Here is a 20767-nt window from a genome sequence, read left to right on the forward strand (position 1 = left end):
CAGGAACGGAACCAAAACACAATGAAACAGCCTAAACAGAGCCTACATCTTACACCCACTTGATGAAGCGGATCACACTTTAAAATGGTGGCGGGGATTCACTGATGGGAAGTTCTCGAGTGTGTGTCTAAAGCAAAGAGCAATTCACTCGAGGTCATCCTCAGCCAATTACTGATCTCAGCTTCCTGCACATCTGCATCTCGCTTACGCTCATATAAACTCCCAGTTCACTACGGGTCATTTACTTCTCTGTGTTCCAACCCTTGCTTTGTTACCTGGTTTTGCACTTTGCCTTTGTTTGCTTGGTATTAAGTTATAGCATGAAGTTGACTTCCTCTTATAGACCTCTGCCTGTATTACGATGCTGTTTTTTCTTTTGCCCAATAAATTCGGCACTGCAAATGAGTCGTCAGCCTCTTCCATGTTACAGTGTGGAGCGTGCAAAGCACATAGACTTTGCATAGACAAGCATAGACATGAAAAACACTATAAGTCTTATTGCTACTGACTAAGTGTCAACACTCTTGGCATCATGCTCAGTCAATCAGATTCAACATGCATGTACAATAGTGATGCGCGGATCGCGGTTATATCTGCGGATTGGGCGGATCAAGTAATAAAAATAACATTCTGATTAATTTCAGGTGGGCCGCGGGTGGATATGATAAATCATTATTAACGAAAATATTAACTACATTCTCTAAAATATGAGCATGTCTAAAATGTATATTTTTTTCCCGCCAGGCAGACAGGCACTAATTTGCACTCTCTTTAAGATATACGCTGCGCAGGATCCGTTTTTTTAAGCAGAAATGGAGCAGGTCCGAGAGTGAAGTAAAAAAGAAGAATTAAAAACAAAACAAACGGAAGGAAAGAAAGAAAAGTACTGTGTGGGAAGGTTTTAGCGAAGTGGTTAACGAGGATGAATCAAGTGCTGGGTATGTAATATGCAACGGCTGTGAAGTGTGTGTGTGTGTGTGTGTGCGCATGCATGTGTGTTCGCCTGTTCGGAAAGTCGCAGTGACAGAAACAGTGACATAGTGACAGAGAAAATGAACAGTGACAGAGAAAATGAAATTCTGTCAAATACATTTTGTTTTAAAGAAAAGTTCATTTAAAAGCAGCGCTCATTCATCAGTGTATTATGTTACCGTAGAGATGCGCATATAAACCGTCGCCGAATCCGCTGTTGAAGATGATCATCCATTTATCATCACACGTAACAACACGTAAGTTCAGTTGAATTTACTGAACTGAACTGAACTGAACATAAGAATAATTGTAATTTGACCATCGGGTGCGGATACTTAAATCAGAGAAAATTATCGGTGCGGGTGGATGATTTGTTTTTGGCTGCGGATTTGGGTGACGAAGGAGATCTAATGTACAGTACATCACATAATTTGTTGATAGAGTTTAACTTGTATTGAACAAGAAAACATTTCTTTAAGTGTGATCATAGTGAAATAATGCAAGGAGTTTCTGGTCTCTTACTGTGAATGGCAGTGATGGTTTGTCTCCAGAGGATGGCCAGGGAATGCCTGTAAAAAAGGGAAGGGTGAGAAAAAGAGGAAAAAGTTAGAAAAAAGAGAGAGGCTTCTTTAAGAAAATCTGTGTGGTGTCATTTTGAAAAATATGCCTCACAGCATTTGGGCTTTTGTGCTATTTAATGCATATAAACATGTTCAACCACTCTCTACTCTCACATACACACAATCTCATTTCAGCTCTCTGTCACACACACACACACACACACACACACACACACACACACACACACACACACACACACACACACACACACACACACACACACACACAACAGCACATTCTCTCATTATGTCTCACTTTTAAGCAACACAAAAGCAGTGAGTCAGCAGGCACATAACTGTGTGAGATGGAGGGGGAGGAAAATCTTCTCAACATGCCACATTTGATTTTTAGCCAACTCAAAAACAGACATGCATGTCTGCATGCACATGCAAACAACTTTTACACACACCCACACAAATGTACATGCAAGAGTTGTGCATTATTAATAATCCATGAATTTTTATTGAGGTGATAAAATTGCATTAAATGATAAAAATGCATTATTGTAATTTCCAGGCCCAGGCTCAGTCGGGTGGCCAGTTCTCCTCTGGCCAATGAACGAACAGTGTATGATTATGATTCAGGCAGCATTATATGTCAGAAGTCAGATTGGTTTGGAACAATCAGAATATTATCCAGTTCCATCTGGTTGAAGACCGGAGTCAAGCCAGTATGGAGACGAGTTTGTTGAGGATCAGTGCCGATGGCTGTCGTGTCGATGAGGCCTTCACAGGGGAGAGTCTAGTAGACACAATCTCTGCTGACACTTCAGGGATGCGTTGTGGTCGTGTCTAGGCGCAGGTCCACCATATGATTTGTATTCGGCCTGGATACGGCTGACTACATAATGCGTTGAGGTCGTATCTAGGCACAGGTCCTCCATCTGATCTGGGTACACATCTCTGATTGCGCTCACAACACACCAGCTATAGGTGGAGCCAGTGCGCTCACCACACAGCAGCTGTAGGTGGAGCCAGTGCGCTCACCACACACCAGCTGTAGGTGGAGCCAGTGCGCTCAACACATACCAGCTGTAGGTGGAGCCAGTGCGCTCACCACACACCAGCTATAGGTGGAGCCAGTGCGCTCACCACACAGCAGCTATAGGTGGAGCCAGTGCGCTCACCACACACCAGCTATAGGTGGAGCCAGTGCGCTCACCACACACCAGCTGTAGGTGGAGCCAGTGCGCTCACCACACACCAGCTATAGGTGGAGCCAGTGCGCTCACCACACAGCAGCTATAGGTGGAGCCAGCGCTCACCACACACCAGCTATAGGTGGAGCCAGTGCGCTCACCACACACCAGCTATAGGTGGAGCCAGTGCGCTCACCACACACCAGCTATAGGTGGAGCCAGTGCGCTCACCACACAGCAGCTATAGGTGGAGCCAGCGCTCACCACACAGCAGCTATAGGTGGAGCCAGTGCGCTCACCACACACCAGCTATAGGTGGAGCCAGTGCGCTCACCACACAGCAGCTATAGGTGGAGCCAGTGTGCTCACCACACACCAGCTGTAGGAGGAGCCAGTGCACTCACCACACACCAGCTATAGGTGGAGCCAGTGCGCTCACCACACATCAGCTATAGGAGGAGCCAGTGTGCTCACCACACATCAGCTATAGGTGGAGCCAGTGCGCTCACCACACACCAGCTGTAGGTGGAGCCAGTGCGCTCACCACACACCAGCTATAGGTGGAGCCAGTGCGCTCACCACACACCAGCTGTAGGTGGAGCCAGTGCACTCACCACACACCAGCTATAGGTGGAGCCAGTGCGCTCACCACACAGCAGCTATAGGTGGAGCCAGTGTGCTCACCACACACCAGCTGTAGGAGAAGCCAGTGCACTCACCACACACCAGCTATAGGTGGAGCCAGTGCGCTCACCACACATCAGCTATAGGAGGAGCCAGTGCGCTCACCACACATCAGCTATAGGTGGAGCCAGTGCGCTCACCACACACCAGCTGTAGGTGGAGCCAGTGCGCTCACCACACTAGAGGATGGATACCCGACCCGAGCCCGTCGGGACCCGTCGGTACCCGACGGGCCGGGCCGGGTTCGGACAGATATTTAGAAATTATGTTCGGGTTCGGGTCGGGCTCGGTCACGTCAGCGCGATAAGGCATTGAACATTTTAAATTTAAAACAGCTTATTATGTAGGTAACGTTAGCCAATGTGCCTGATGCTTTCACTTGGTGCAAACGTTCGTTTTTGTGATTAAAATGCATGTAAAATTTTACCATAACATCTGTCTTCCTGTGTGCGCAAATTTCAAATTTGTTTATGTAGCCGTGACAACCAAACACGTGCATGCGCGTCTGTGTTAAGTGGGCTTGTTTCTCCGTGCGCGCTGATGCACTCATCCTGTTGATATTTCCGAATGCCTTCCTACAGTTGCTTAATAAAAGCGGGCTTTCCACACAAACAAACGTACATGTGTAAAAAAAATGGGATTTTAACTGTCGGTCTCGGGTCGGGCTCGGACATAAATATCTTTATGCCTGTCGGGCTCGGGTCGGGTTCGGTTACTGCTCTGTCGGACGCGGGCCGGGCTCGGACAGAAAAATTCGGCCCGATCCGCACTCTACACCACACACCAGCTATAGGTGAAGCCAGTGCGCTCACCACACACCAGCTATAGGTGGAGCCAGTGCGCTCACCACACACCAGCTGTAGGTGGAGCCAGTGCGCTCACCACACACCAGCTATAGGTGGAGCCAGTGCGCTCACCACACACCAGCTATAGGTGGAGCCAGTGCGCTCACCACACACCAGCTGTAGGTGGAGCCAGTGCGCTCACCACACACCAGCTGTAGGTGGAGCCAGTGCGCTCACCACACACCAGCTATAGGTGGAGCCAGCGCTCACCACACACCAGCTATAGGTGGAGCCAGCGCTCACCACACACCAGCTATAGGTGGAGCCAGCGCTCACCACACACCAGCTATAGGTGGAGCCAGCGCTCACCACACAGCAGCTATAGGTGGAGCCAGCGCTCACCACACACCAGATATAGGTGGAGCCAGTGCGCTCACAACAGTGCTCTTCCACACACCCACACCAGCTATAGGTGGAGCCAGTGCGCTCACCACACACCAGCTATAGGTGGAGCGAGTGCGCTCACAACAGTGCTCTTCCACACACCCACACCAGCTATATGTGGAGCCAGCGCTCACCACATACCAGCTATAGGTGGAGCCAGTGCGCTCACAACAGTGCTCTTCCACACACCCACACCAGCTATAGGTGGAGACAGTGCGCTCACCACACACCAGCTATAAGTGGAGCCAGTGCGCTCACACACCCACACCAGCTATAGGTGGAGACAGTGCGCTCACCACACACCAGCTATAGGTGGAGCCAGTGCGCTCACACACCCACACCAGCTATAGGTGGAGCCAGTGCGCTCACCACACACCAGCTATAGGTGGAGCCAGTGCATTCACCACACACCAGCTATAGGTGGAGCCAGTGCGCTCACCACACACCAGCTATAGGTGAAGCCAGTGTGCTCACCACACACTAGCTATAGGTGGAGCCAGTGCATTCACCACACACCAGCTATAGGTGGAGCCAGTGCGCTCACCACACACCAGATGTAGGTGGAGCCAGTGCGCTCACACACCCACACCAGCTATAGGTGGAGCCAGTGCACTCACCACACACCAGCTGTAGGTGGAGCCAGTGCGCTCACCACACAGCAGCTGTAGGTGGAGCCAGTGCACTCACCACACAGCAGCTATAGGTGGAGCCAGCGCTCACCACACAGCAGCTATATGTGGAGCCAGTGCGCTCACCACACACCAGCTATAGGTGGAGCCAGTGCGCTCACCACACACCAGCTATAGGTGGAGCCAGTGCACTCACCACACAGCAGCTATAGGTGGAGCCAGTGCGCTCACCACACATCAGCTATAGGTGGAGCCAGTGCGCTCACCACACACCAGCTATAGGTGGAGCCAGTGCGCTCACCACACAGCAGCTATATGTGGAGCCAGTGCGCTCACCACACACCAGCTGTAGGTGGAGCCAGTGCGCTCACCACACAGCAGCTATAGGTGCAGCCAGTGCGCTCACCACACATCAGCTGTAGGTGGAGCCAGTGCGCTCACCACACATCAGCTATAGGTGGAGCCAGTGCGCTCACCACACATCAGCTGTAGGTGGAGCCAGCGCTCACCACACACCAGCTATAGGTGGAGCCAGTGCTCACCACACAGCAGCTATAGGTGGAGCCAGCGCTCACCACACACCAGCTATAAGTGGAGCCAGTGCGCTCACCACACACCAGCTATAGGTGGAGCCAGTGTGCTCACCACACACTAGCTATAGGTGGAGCCAGTGCATTCATCACACACCAGCTATAGGTATAGGTGGAGCCAGTGCATTCACCACACACCAGCTATAGGTATAGGTGGAGCCAGCGCTCACCACACACCAGCTACAGGTGGAGCCAGTGCGCTCATCACACACCAGCTATAGGTGGAGCCAGTGCTCACCACACACCAGCACGCTAGGTAGAGAGGAGAGAGAGTGATAGAGCCAATTCAATGGATGGGGATTATTAGGGGGCCATGATTGGCAAGGGCCATTGGATGGAATTTAGCCAGGACACCGGGGTTACACCCCTACTCTTTACGAGAAGTGCTATGGAATTTTTAATGACCACAGAGAGTCAGGACCTCAGTTTAACATGTCATCTGAAGGACGGTGCTCTTTGACAGTATAGTGTCGCCATAACTTTACACAGACCACAGGGTGAGCGCCCCCTGCTGGCCTCACTAACACCTCTTCCAGCAGCAACCTGGTTTTCCCAGGAGTCTCCCATCCAGGTACTGATCAGGCTCAACCCTGCTGTGCTTCAGTGGGCAACCAGTCTTGGGCTACAGGGTGATATGGCTGCTGGAATAATTGTGCATTGGCACTTTTAGCCCAAGTCCCCGTTGATTTCCGACTCGTGGCCCAGCCTTACAGACACTCCTGATTTACTTGTAATTAGAGGCTAGAACTGTAACAATGAGGAGAATGCAGAACGCTATATCACTACCTCTTAGTTTTAAGATGGATCCAAGGACATTTATGCACTGTATATAAAAATCAGTTGAACCAAAATTTGCAACAAACAGATACACACAATGCAGCTAACCTGTGGTGCCGGGTTTGATGTGTTGTCTAAGTGCTGTGAAGGAACTCTTGTCCAGGCCTTTATTGAACCGCTTTCTGGAAGGAGAAGAGGCCCTGGACCTACGGCTCAGCTGTAGGCTGGTCCACTGACCTCTGTGATGCCTCTGGTACCTCATTGCAAAATTTGGACGTTGTAAAATACGCTCCTCCATAGTCCTGAAAAACCTGAAGCTAAGAAAAGGAGAAATTATCATAAGATTGTTATATAAACAGATTTTTGCCTAGATTCAAATTCAGGTTGCTAACAGTTATTGATTAATAGCTATTTATTACCCTGTATAAGCACTCTACACTGGTTTTCTATGATAACTTTATGATAACCAAAGCAGTGTTGGTTCTGATAGGCTCTGACTTGTAATCAAAAAAACAAAGGGTGTACTTTTGATACCTACCGAGTGTCTACCCAGTTAGAGATCAAACTTGATTTCCACACTGCTTCATTTTAATGTTGTTGCCATGAAGTAGAGTACTAGAGCTTCTTCTACAGGGAAGTTTTTTACACCAAAGTGGTATGCAAAAAAGCTTGGCGTCTACCAGCCGTTTCCGTGATAACAGTGTAGTTTAGGGGTGTGCAGCTGAGCCAATATTTTTATCTGTAACAATCTCAAAATTATTCGTATCTGTATTCGTATTAAACCTGAAGTGGGCGGGGCTTTACCAGGAAGTTCGTAAAATTACTTAAGAAGACCATTATGTCTATGGTTTTAGATGTCTGTCTCCTTTGTAGCAATTATTAAACAAATTTGACTTGTATAATTAATAAAATAACTGATTATTATGACCGCCGCTAGCGTAGCTAGCGAAAGCGGTCATATAGGGATTGTCAAAGTTTTTTTTTTTTTTTTTTTCTCGTCACCTTACTGAATTTTTCGTCAACGATACCAGGGACACCGAAGCACCGGGGAACATGAAATTTGGTGGGCATGTAGCCCCACTAGACTTCTAAGGAAAAATTTCGTTTGGTCCCCGGGGGCCACTCCCCCCCCGCGCTGGGCCCCCCCAAACCCCAAAAAATGCTGTTTTTCCTAAATAACTACCTGAACCGTGGCACCGAGGATGAAGAAATTTTTATGGTATGTTGGTCTACTAGACTTTTACGGAAAAATTTCGTTTGGTCCCCAGGGGCCACTCCCCCCCCCCCCCCGCGCTGGGACCCCCGTAAATTTTTCGTCAACGATACCAGGGACACCGAAGCACCGGGGAACATGAAATTTGGTGGGCATGTAGCCCCACTAGACTTCTAAGGAAAAATTTCGTTTGGTCCCCGGGGGCCAATCCCCCCCGCGCTGGGCCCCCCCAAACCCAAAAAAATGCAGTTTTTCCTAAATAACTACCTGAACCGTGGCACCGAGGATGAAGAAATTTTTATGGTATGTTGGTCTGCTAGACTTTTACGGAAAAATTTCGTTTGGTCCCCGGGGGCCACTTCCCCCCCCCCCCCCCGCGCTGGGGCCCCCGTAAATTTTTCGTCAACGATACCAGGGACACCGAAACACCGGGGAACATGAAATTTGGTGGGCATGTAGCCCCACTACACTTCTATGGAAAAATTTCGTTTGGTCCCCAGGGGCCACTCCCCCCCCGCGCTGGGCCCCCCCAAACCCAAAAAAATGCAGTTTTTCCTAAATAACTACCTGAACCGTTGCACCGAGGATGAAGAAATTTTTATGGTATGTTGGTCTACGGGGCCACCCCCCCCCCCCCGCGCTGGGGCCCCCGTAAATTTTTCGTCAACGATACCAGGGACACCGAAGCACCGGGGAACATGAAATTTGGTGGGCATGTAGCCCCACTACACTTCTACGGAAAAATTTAGTTTGGTCCCCGGGGGCCACTCCCCCCCGTGCTGGGCCCCCCCAAACCCAAAAAAATGCAGTTTTTCCTAAATAACTACCTGAACCGTGGCACCGAGGATGAAGACATTTTTATGGTATGTTGGTCTACTAGACTTTTACGGAAAAATTTCGTTTGGTCCCCGGGGGCCACTACCCCCCCCCCCCCCGCACTGGGGCCCCCGTAAATTTTTCGTCAACGATACCAGGGACACCGAAACACCGGGGAACATGAAATTTGGTGGGCATGTAGCCCCACTAGACTTCTACGGAAAAATTTCGTTTGGTCTCGGGGGCCACTCCCCCCCCCGCGCTGGGCCCCCCAAAAACCCCCAAAAATGCAGTTTTTCCTGAATAACTACCTGAGCCGTGGCACCGAGGATGAAGACATTTTTATGGTATGTTGCTCTTAAGGGCCCACATCAACCTAGCCCATAATCACTCATTTGTGATTTGCGCCCCTCCCATAAAAAATGAAAATGCAATATTATTCTGCTTTAATCGCCCCTATCTTCAGTGGAGATGTTCAGAACTGCACCATATTTCATGTGTATGATTAACTTGACATCCTCTGGGGGTATCCTCTGCTAAGTTTTGTAGAATTTCATCCATGGGGGGGGGTATAAAATAAATTCATTTATGTGCACATTTAGTGACTGTACACTCATCGGCCTGTAGATGGTGCTGTTGAGCGAAGGGTTGCTGGTTTAGGATGATACTGTCACACGCACACATGCAGGAATACAAACAAACGCAAGCATGCACACACACTGACATCCACACACACAGACACACACCAATACACACACATACAAATCCACATGCACAGACACACAAACACACACGCGCACACATGTACGCACACATACATACACGCACAGACACACACACACACACACACACACAGACACACACATACACAAACACACACACACACACACACACACACACACACACACACACACACACAGACAGGCATGCACATACTATTACTTTTTTTAGGTATATACATAAACACGCAATACAGCCAAATTACTCCACGTCATTTATTTTTGTGGAAAGCCAGTGCAGGCCTGAGCGGCGGTCATATTTTGTACCGCGATGCGGTACATCTAGTTATTATTATAACATTTATGTAAATATCTTCTAAATATCTTCTAGCCGATAGCCTTGTAAATATGCAGTGCTAAATATGTCTGACTTCGCCAGTCATATATCACTAAAATTAATATTAAAGAGGTGTGTGAACTCGCAAGTACGATGTCAGGCACTGTAATTTGCTCTGGCCCTCTTCTGTTCGCAGGAGTGATGAGATACTTAGTAGATTGTCCTCACTCAATGGCTGGCTGTCTAAGTGGTGTCCGCAAAATAATATAGAATTCATAGACAATTGGAAAAGTTTTTGGGGCAGACCTGACCTGTTGAAAAGAGATGGTATTCATCCCTCCTGGGATGGTGCTGCTCTTCTCTCTAGTAATATGGCACATAGTCTTAGAGCTCAAACATGACAATCTGGGGCTCAGGTCAGGAAGCAGACAGACTGGCTAAACCGACCGTCTGCTAGCTGTCTCACGTCACCAAGGTCAGATAAATCCCGTCACATAGAGACTCTTTCACCTAGATATCATCATACAGAGACTGTCCTAACCGAATTAGTAAATACAAAAAACTCTCAAACCCATTTAAGGGTAAAAATTGTATTGATGTTCAAAAAAACAAACAAAAAAAACAGATATAATACAGATGAACAAATGATACATCTCGGGTTGCTGAATATACAATCTCTTTATTCAAAAGCACTAATTGTAAATGTTATGACTACAGATCATAATCTATATGTGCTGTGTTTGACAGAAACTTAACTAAAAACAGATATTTGTTTGAAGCAGCGGCTAACGATATTAACGAGAAATAAAGCTTCGACCCCAGACGTTTCCAAGGAGCACAGCAGTAATGACTTTATGAACTTCTTTACTTGCAAGATTGATAATATCAGGGAAAAAGAGAGGGAAAAAGATACTAGAAAAGGCAGTATCTTCACAACTATGTTCCTTTTTAGAAAGAAATTATATCTGTGAGGATTTTCAGTCCGGATTTAGATCGTTCCATAGTACCGAGACTGCCCTCATTAGAGTTACAAACGATTTGCTCCTATCATCCGATCGTGGTTGTGTCTCGCTATTAGTGTTACTCGATCTTAGTGCTGCATTTCATACTATTGACCACAACATTCTTTTAAATAGACTCGAAAATGATGTTGGCATTAGTGGAATTGCACTAGCATGGTTTAAATCATACTTATCTGACCGTTTGTTGCAGTAAATGAAGAGATGTCTTATCGATCATAAGTTCAGTATGGAGTTCCACAAGATTATCAGAATGCATAGCTGATATAAAAAAAATGGATGACTAGTAATTTTGTACTACTTAATTCTGGGAAAAAAAACCCCAGAGATTCTAATTATTGGACCAACCCCCCCCTAACCATTCCCCAACCACCCCCCTCCCACATTATAACCTAGAATACTGTCTAACACTTAATGGATGTTCTGTCAAGTCTTCGTCGTCAGTTAGGAACCTGGGTGTTTTCCTGTAGCTCAAACAGTAGAGCGTTGGTGCTTGCAACGCCAAGGTCATGGGTTTGATTCCCAGGGAAAGCAAGAACCGACTAAAACCGTCTGCCAAATGCATAAATGTAAATGTAAAGGCAATTCAAAGATTTGTTTCTTGAACATTCATCAATGTTCAAAATGTATTGCTGAAAACACATTACAAACTAGACTGTGAACTATGTAGTACTGAATTGAGGAGTTACTCTGTATTTTTCCAGTTTTTAAGGATTTTTTGGGCGGGCCGGAAATCTTGACTCGATGACACACTGAAGCCACTGATCGTGGCCCCTCTCCTAAGCCCTATTATAACTAGAGTGCATTAGCATCAGTGGTTCACCCGATAAATCGCGACTTACTGTCATTAGTGTTAGTTACTACAGCCTACAGTTTGCTAGCTAGCTATGCCTTCGTCATGTAAATGCATATTACCTGGTTGTGATAATTTACAAAACAGCTCAATCTCCTTATTTAAATTTCCTAAAAATTATGATATCAAGAAGAGATGGATTAATCTTGTAAAGAGCGACCTTGAAGGAGAGCTGAGGATCACCACCAACACCTGCGTCTGCAGTACGTGCCCAACAATGAGTGTAAGCTGCCTTGTGTGCTTATGTTATAATTATTGTAGGTAGTCCAAAGTAACTCTACTACTACTGATTCTTTTGTTTATATGAATCAGTATGTTAAAATATTACTTGTACTTTCCGCCACTTCAGAGTTCCTACTGGCGGTGCGAATGCAACCAGGACAATTTTCCTATGGGAACCATTAGTTCTCTGGGAACCACCCTGGTGGCTAGTTCCTAGAACTGAGCTCCTAGAACTACCTGGTGTGAAAGCCCCTTTTGTTTGTCACTTACCCTACCAGGACCTTTCACTCGCACTTGATCACAGTGGAGCAACGATGACAAGTCCACTAAAATGACTCAATTAAGAGAGTAGTCAACATTTTATTTCAAGAGTTTGCAGATTGCATTCAGCCTTAACCTTGATTTTTGACATATTCTTACCGAGAATGAAAATATTTCCCCTCAAACCTTGGCCGATAGAGATGGGTGTACCGTGAGGGACTCCTTATTCTGTGGATATGTCTTTTCTTGTTCTGAAAAATATAAAAATACTGTTTTAAATGACATTCAGAAATGCAACTGATAATCATCAATTGAAGAATGCTAGTTTCAAACATGTAGCCTTAGTTAATAACTTGACAATTCAATACTCCAGACAAGATTTCCAATATCATCGTATGTTTATAATAGTTGCTGGAAAAACAAATAAGCATGTTAAAAACACATTAGGGTTATGCAATAATATTTTAATCTTATCTTTCATTTTTAATCTTTAATTAGTATTTTGCTACTGTGAAAAATATTTATATTCTTTGTTTAATGCTAATAATACATTTAAAATGATTAATTAAACTAAAAACTGTCTGTCCTTGCAAAGATAATACGGCTGTAGTGTATTTTTTATGTTTAGCTATTTTCCTTCCACATTTCTTGTAAGGTGAGATGTATCACACATGAATACATTATATAGAAAATGTAGTGTTGCACAAAAAAAACTTTTGAATGCAGATCCACAATGTATGAGAGGAGAATAAAATAAATAAATTAGAGAAAAATAAACATTGCATATAATAGTTCTTTATGAACAAAAACAACAAGAATGGCATTTCAGCTCGCTGCAAGCGTTGGCTGCCTATAAGGCCATGCAGAAATGCCCAGTCATCACAATCTTTCTTCTTCAGCGCGAAGATCATCTCGCTGCTCCAAAGAAGACTGAAGCCTCTCTCTCGCTGACGCTCTGCAAGCAAGCTGATTTAGCATCTCCCCTGCGGCCATCCAGCGACTAAATGAAAGAGCAAATTTGAGCAAATTTTCAACGACATTGTTGCAAATGTCGTGTCATGAATTTGGCTTGTGCAGGGTTCACTGCCCCCTCTAGATGAGAATACCCAGTACCGTACCGACGCCAGCTTGCATCCGCCTGGAGGCTCCGCTTCTTCCTTCGCCTCATGACTCATGACTGGCCATTCCCTCATCTCACAGCCCTCTCCATCTCACAGCCCTCTCCATCTCACAACCCTCTCCATCTCACAACCCTCTCCATCTCACAACCTTCTCCATCTCTCAACCCTCTCCATCTCACAGCCCTCTCCATCTCACAACCCTCTCCATCTCACAACCCTCTCCATCTCACAACCCTCTCCATCTCACAACCTTCTCCATCTCTCAACCCTCTCCATCTCACAGCCCTCTCCATCTCACAACCCTCTCCATCTCACAACCCTCTCCATCTCACAGCCCTCTCCATCTCACAACCCTCTCCATCTCACAACCTTCTCCATCTCTCAACCCTCTCCATCTCACAACCCTCTCCATCTCTCAACCCTCTCCATCTCACAACCCTCTCCATCTCACAACCCTCTCCATCTCACAACCCTCTCCATCTCTCAACCCTCTCCATCTCACAACCCTCTCCATCCCACAACCTTCTCCATCTCACAACCCTCTCCAACTCACAACCTTCTCCAACTCACAACCCTCTCCATCTCACAACTTTACTTGAATGTGTTACAATAGAAGTATGTAGAGAAAAAAAATGTAAATGTCATTGTAAGTTGCATCTATTGATCACCTGGTTCTAATATTGATTTATTTAAGGATTAGATGGTGGAAAAATTAACAAAAACAAATCAGAAAGTCATGCTTATCTGTGGTGACTTCAACATTGATTTGCTACATCCAAATAAGCACAATATGACGGAGGATTTTATTAATACAGTGTATAGTCTGGGTATTTCCCCCCAAATTACCAGACCCAGTAGGATTACTTCCCACTGTGCAACACTAATTGATAATATTTTTTTACAAATGATATGGATAACAATACAGTGAGTGGATTATTAATAAATTATATTACAGTTTTTCTCATTTGCTAAGACACACTAAATGAAACTGGGATCCGCTTGATCTTCATCATCAAATTATTAGCACAGCAGAAGTCTTCTCTTGCAAATGTTTTAACACTTTTTCATTTGTTTCACACATTTTTCACACCCTTTGTCAAAACAGTTACCACAGATCTCATTGAAAGACCCCAAACTCTATTGGATTCACTGGCCCTCATTTATCAATCTTGCGTAGAAACGGGCGTATATATTGGCGTAAGATTATGCTTACACTCCTCTCATCGCCTGATTTATGAAGCTGTGCGTACCTTTGAAATTCTGGTGTACGCAATACCTGCCCTTGATAAATGCCGCGGCTGAAATCGATCGTCATTAGAATAACACGCCCCTATATATTCAAGTCTCCGCTCCCCCCACGCCCTCATTTTATGCCATGGACACACGGAAGACGGCAAAGAAGAGAAACTTCTTTGAGAAAGAGAAAGCGAAACCAGGGAAGTGGAAAGAAACCAAATTGATTTCTAGATTTTTATTATTAATGACGCTTATTGTTATTTAGAAGAAGAATGTCGTTATTATTATTATTTGTATTATTATTATTATTATTTAAAAGAAGAAGAATGTCATTTTTATTATTTTGTCAGTCTGAATTATTTTTTTGGTCATTGAAAGCCTTTCATTACTGAACCTAGTCCGTGCACACCTGCCGGGCCTAACCCTGGCCTAACCATCGTTTCAAAGAATAGTACAACGGCGAGCGCGTCGAGTATAAACGCCTCGTCCGTTTGGGGAGGTGCGCGCGCCTTCTGCGGAGACTCGCGCTGCGGAGCCAGGCGAAAGTATAAACAAGGCCTGAAACGTCAGGTAAAGCGCATAGGCTCGCAACTGAAGGAATACATATGCCTACAAATCAAATGCTTTGGTAAAATCACACAAATTAAACATTGAAGTCCATGTTGCACAAAAATAAACACTGAAGTTTATAATTACTTTGTTGTTGTTTTTTTACAGTGGGTCATAATATATCATATCTTTTAGTTTGTCAGTGCGTTTTGTGGTGTTAGGAATTGTTTTTTCTGCGCATTCCCGCACTCAAAACGTGCGTACACCACCTCCTGAGCTGGCGTAGGATTTGAGCGTGCCGTACGCCAACGTTCATATTGATAAATCTCAAAGTCACCGTGGTTTTGGGTGTACGCCAGGTGTACGCTGGAAATTTGGTGTACGCACTTTTGATAAATGAGGGCCACTGTGTTGAACAAAAGGAAAACATCTATTCACAGCTGATAGAAAGTACTTGCATAATTATAAATCTCTATGCACCTGTGTGAAATTCATTTGCACAACTCTTCAATCAGCAATCAGTCCTCATCCATCTATAAAAGATGCCACCTCTGTGTTGTTATTTGCAAGCATGGATCAAAGAGGCCATAGGCACGGAAGGAGAGTAAGAGGCCATGGCAGAGGGGCCCGAGGAAGAGGAGTTTGTATGCGTGGTGGAGGAGCTGCAGCAGCAAGAGGACAAAATCGAGCTCAAGTTTCAAATGAAATTCGGGCAACAATTATTGACCATGTCATCAATCATGGCTTGTCCTTTAGAGAGGCTGGACAAAGGGTCCAGGCCATTCTGAGTTGGAGCACTGTGGCGTCTATTGTCAGGCTTTTTTGGAATGAGAACAGGTAATTCACAGTGTTACTGTAATGTATACCACTGTGTATTGCCCTGTTAGCAGAACAAACTGTCTACAGTAATGCAGATGTTTTATCAATCCCATTTATGTGACTGTCATACAGTAATGTCAATTTTGACATGCTTTTTGCTTTTACTTTATAGAATCCACACATTACCACACACTGGTGGCAGAGGAAAGATATTTAGTATTGAACAGGAGTCTGCCATTGTAGATATGGTAGTGGCAAACAATACAATCAGACTGCGTGAAATCCAGGCAGCAGTAATTGCAGATCAGGGAGCATTTAGAAATATAAACAGTGTGAGTTTGGCAACTATAGATCGAGTCCTTAAACGAAACCATGTCAGAATGAAGCAGCTGTACAGAGTTCCATTTCAAAGAAATGATGTTTTATTAACAAGGTTCGGGAGGAGCACGTTCAGATAATTAACACAGGTGGAGAGCACTCAGCAATCAATGGTAAGAGGTATATATACTCAGCAGTCTCACCTCATTCCATTGACAGTTTTTGCAGCATGTAGCCAGACAGTATCGTCCTAACCATAGACTGTAAAAAAAGATGGACGACGCCCCTTCGCTCTCTTCCATTGATGAGAACTGAAGCCGCCAGCGTCCCGATATGGCGCTGACATATTGGAACTTGAGTCTGCGCAGTAGCGATCTCGGGACCAGACCTGCGCAGTAGCGAGCAGGAAGTAAGGCCGCGAAATCAGCGCTCCGCCCTCACTCTCGCAGAATACACTCATGGAGAGTGGATTCTGCACACTTTTTTAAAAATTGATTGCAGTACGACAAGAGGCTTGTTAAAATAAATTAAATACAATCTCCTCAGTCCTGAAAAAGGGAAAAGGTCTTCCTCCTTCGCCAGGCCGCCACAGCTGGCCCTAAAGTAAGCCGCGCCGTGCCGCGCCGCAGATTGAGTTCCGGCCAGTCCATACTCAACGTTTGCCGGGTCAACTGTGAGTGCTCAGCTCGGCCCTTCTCGTGTCTGTCTTGGTTGAGTTTAACATTGCTTCAGTTGTTTGAGTCACGAGCCAGTCATGCCATCTGTATACAAATTTGATCGGGGGAATGCACGTTTTAAATAGTTTCTGTACAAATGATTTACTGTCATACAGTAGGTCGCACGTTACGTGCAGATTGATCTCAGAATCATTAAGTACTGCAAAATCTCGTAGTAAAAAAAAAAAAAAAAAAAAAAAGCAATGTGTTTCATGCCAAGAGATTAGTAATCCTTAATTGAAACACAGTTATACAAGATGCCTACATTTATGCAAGCTTCGTCTTTTACCATAAACCGTCTCTTTTGTACTTAACTAAATAAACTTCAGATAATCAAATTCTAAACGCAAACTGTTATCTTTGCTCGGTCACTTAAACTTCAATGCGCATAATCCCGCAAGGATTTCATCTCGCCTCCTTTTTCTCGCGTCTTTGATCTAAAGCACAAGAAGACGAGCGTCGGCCCGCTAAGCCCCACTCTCCTCCTCCCTTTGTTCAGCCACACACCGCAGGAGCTCAGTTTCTCCAGGTAAGTTTATCCACTGCTGCAGCAGTGATGTCTCCTCTGGTCCTGGAGGAGCTCAATTTCTCTGGTAAAATTCTCTAATATTGCAACAGTAATGTCTCCTCCGCGCTCACTAGAGCTCTGTTTCTCTGGCTAATCTTCTCCACTGCCAAAGCAGTGATGTCTCCTATGCTCCCACTGGAGCTCTTTTACTCTGGCTAATCTTCTCCACTGCCACAGCAGTGATGTCTCCTATGCTCCCACTGGAGCTCTTTTACTCTGGCTAATGCCTCCACTGCCACAGCAGTGATGTCTCCTCTGCTCCCACTGGAGCTCTTTTACTCTGGCTAATGCCTCCACTGCCACAGCAGTGATGTCTCCTATGCTCCCACTGGAGCTCTTTTACTCTGGCTAATCTTCTCCACTGCCACAGCAGTGATGTCTCCTATGCTCCCACTGGAGCTCTTTTACTCTGTCTAATGTCTCCACTGCCACAGCAGTGATGTCTCCTATGCTCCCACTGGAGCTCTTTTACTCTGTCTAATGTCTCCACTGCCACAGCAGTGATGTCTCCTATGCTCCCACTGGAGCTCTTTTACTCTGGCTAATGCCTCCACTGTCACAGCAGTGATGTCTCCTCTGCTCCCACTGGAGCTCTTTTACTCTGGCTAATGCCTCCACTGCCACAGCAGTGATGTCTCCTATGCTCCCACTGGAGCTCTTTTACTCTGGCTAATGCCTCCACTGTCACAGCAGTGATGTCTCCTCTGCTCCCACTGGAGCTCTTTTACTCTGGCTAATGCCTCCACTGTCACAGCAGTGATGTCTCCTCTGCTCCCACTGGAGCTCTTTTACTCTGGCTAATGCCTCCACTGTCACAGCAGTGATGTCTCCACTGCTCCCACTGGAGCTCTTTTACTCTGGCTAATGCCTCCACTGCCACAGCAGTGATGTCTCCTATGCTCCCATTGGAGCTCTTTTACTCTGGCTAATTTCTCCACTGCCACAGCAGTGATGTCTCCTATGCTCCCACTGCAGCTCTTTTACTCTGGCTAATCTTCTCCACTGCCACAGCAGTGATGTCTCCTATGCTCCCACTGGAGCTCTTTTACTCTGGCTAATGCCTCCACTGCCACAGCAGTGATGTCTCCTATGCTCCCATTGGAGCTCTTTTACTCTGGCTAATTTCTCCACTGTCACAGCAGTGATGTCTCCTATGCTCCCACTGGAGCTCTTTTACTCTGGCTAATGCCTCCACTGTCACAGCAGTGATGTCTCCTCTGCTCCCACTGGAGCTCTTTTACTCTGGCTAATGCCTCCACTGTCACAGCAGTGATGTCTCCTATGCTCCCACTGGAGCTCTTTTACTCTGGCTAATGCCTCCACTGTCACAGCAGTGATGTCTCCTCTGCTCCCACTGCAGCTCTTTTACTCTGGCTAATCTTCTCCACTGCCACAGCAGTGATGTCTCCTATGCTCCCACTGGAGCTCTTTTACTCTGGCTAATGCCTCCACTGCCACAGCAGTGATGTCTCCTATGCTCCCATTGGAGCTCTTTTACTCTGGCTAATTTCTCCACTGTCACAGCAGTGATGTCTCCTATGCTCCCACTGGAGCTCTTTTACTCTGGCTAATGCCTCCACTGCCACAGCAGTGATGTCTCCTATAATACTTGATCAAACAAAGTAAGACTGACCAAACCAAAAAAGTCACTTCATCTACATTTTTAACCTCGCTTCGCAAATCCAACCATACCAGTCAATTCTGGCATATCTGCAATGGAGAAGTTCTCAGGCTAAATCTCCTCTGGAACCCCTGTTCTTAGATGAATCCAAAAAACCCGTGACCCGTTTTTGGTTCCAGAAACACCTCAAATCTGTTCTCCAACAGTCAGGCGTTCCAGCAAAGAATTTTTCAAGTCACTCATTCCGCATCGGGGCAGCAACTTCAGCAGCCCAAAAAGGCCTCTCCCAACAGCAGATTCAAGCCCTTGGGAGATGGTCCTCCGATGCTTTTCAAAGCTACATCAGGACCAACCGGTTCCATATTAAAAAAAAAAAACTCCTTTTACTGTCTCTTCTTTACTGTCTCCTCTTTCTGTCCAGCGAGCATTGGTCTCACAGCGGACGGAGTGAGAACTTCCCAGTGGAGCACTTAACATTTTCTCTTTCATCCAGCGATGCAGTATGAGAAACTCCTGGGCAAGCACTCACTTTCCTGTTTTCTTTCCGTCCAGCGAGCATTGGTCTCACAGCGGACGGAGTGAGAACTTTCCCAGTGGAGCACTTACGTTTTTTCTTTCATCCAATGATGCAGTGTGAGAGAAACTCCTGGGCAAGCACTCATTTTCCTGTTTCCTTTCCGTCCAGCGAGCATTGGTCTCACAGCGGACGGAGTGAGAACTTTCCCAGTGGAGCACTTACGTTTTCTCTTTCATCCAATGATGCAATGTGAGAAAATCTCCTGGGCAAGCACTCATTTTCCTGTTTCCTTTCCGTCCAGCGAGCATTGGTCTCACAGCGGACGGAGTGAGAACTTTCCCAGTGGAGCACTTACGTTTTCTCTTTCATCCAATGATGCAGTGTGAGAATCTCCTGGGCAAGCACTCACTTTCCTGTTTCCTTTCTGTCCAGCGAGCATTGGTCTCACAGCGGACGGAGTGAGAACTTTCCCAGTGGAGCACTTACGTTTTCTCTTTCATCCAATGATGCAGTGTGAGAATCTCCTGGGCAAGCACTCATTTTCCTGTTTCCTTTCCGTCCAGTGAGCATTGGTCTCACAGCGGACGGAGTGAGAACTTTCCCAGTGGAGTACTAATGTTTTCTCTTTTCTTCCAGCGACGCAGTGTGAGGAAATCTCAGAGGCAAGCACTCACTTTCCTGTTTTCTGTCAACTACAACCGCTCCCCGTTTACAGACCAACAGGGGACATCAGCCAGGCAGTGAGCCACCATTACGGGTCTTCCCGGTCATCATCCAGGCCCTTCTTGAGATACCAGCCCGCCAAACTTGGCACTTTGGGGGATCTTTAGTCCGGCGGCTGTCCTTTTTAGCCTTTGGGGGGAGTACTCTGGGTTCGGGCTGAACTCCGAGCTCGGAGCCCTCCCTCCGGACAGCACGCCATATACGCATTAAACTTACCCATTCAAATTATATGTAAGTGTGAACTCGTGAAATGATGTTTTATTAACAAGGTTCGGGAGGAGCACGTTCAGATAATTAACACAGGTGGAGAGCACTCAGCAATCAATGGTGAGAGGTATATATACTCAGCAGTCTCACCTCATTCCATTGACAGTTTTTGCAGCATCCCTCCACCACCCCTTCTCCACGCTTCTAGTCCTAAACACTTACATACGGGGGGAGTACTCTGGGTTCGGGCTGAACTCCGAGCTCGGAGCCCTCCCTCCGGACAGCACGCCAT

At 46.2% G+C, this 20767-nt stretch overlaps 1 protein-coding gene across 3 annotated transcripts in view; it reads right to left on the bottom strand.

Moving 5' to 3' along the window:
- The window catches only part of LOC308681337 (uncharacterized protein), a 64891-nt gene that overhangs the window by 35787 nt on the left and 8337 nt on the right, over window positions 1-20767 (bottom strand). For 2 of the 3 annotated variants that reach the window (XM_081350139.1, XM_081350141.1), the window contains exons 2-4: window positions 12240-12331; window positions 6749-6957; window positions 1495-1541 (exon numbers count right to left, since the gene is read on the bottom strand). In XM_081350139.1, the coding sequence (XP_081206265.1) occupies window positions 1495-1541; window positions 6749-6957; window positions 12240-12331 (348 nt within the window). The remainder of the gene's footprint in view (window positions 1-1494; window positions 1542-6748; window positions 6958-12239; window positions 12332-20767) is intronic. The other variant, XM_081350140.1, reaches the window with a different exon arrangement.

The sequence above is a fragment of the Scardinius erythrophthalmus genome, assembly GCF_964197995.2.
Source record: "Scardinius erythrophthalmus genome assembly, chromosome: 20".
Lineage (NCBI taxonomy): Eukaryota > Metazoa > Chordata > Actinopteri > Cypriniformes > Leuciscidae > Scardinius > Scardinius erythrophthalmus.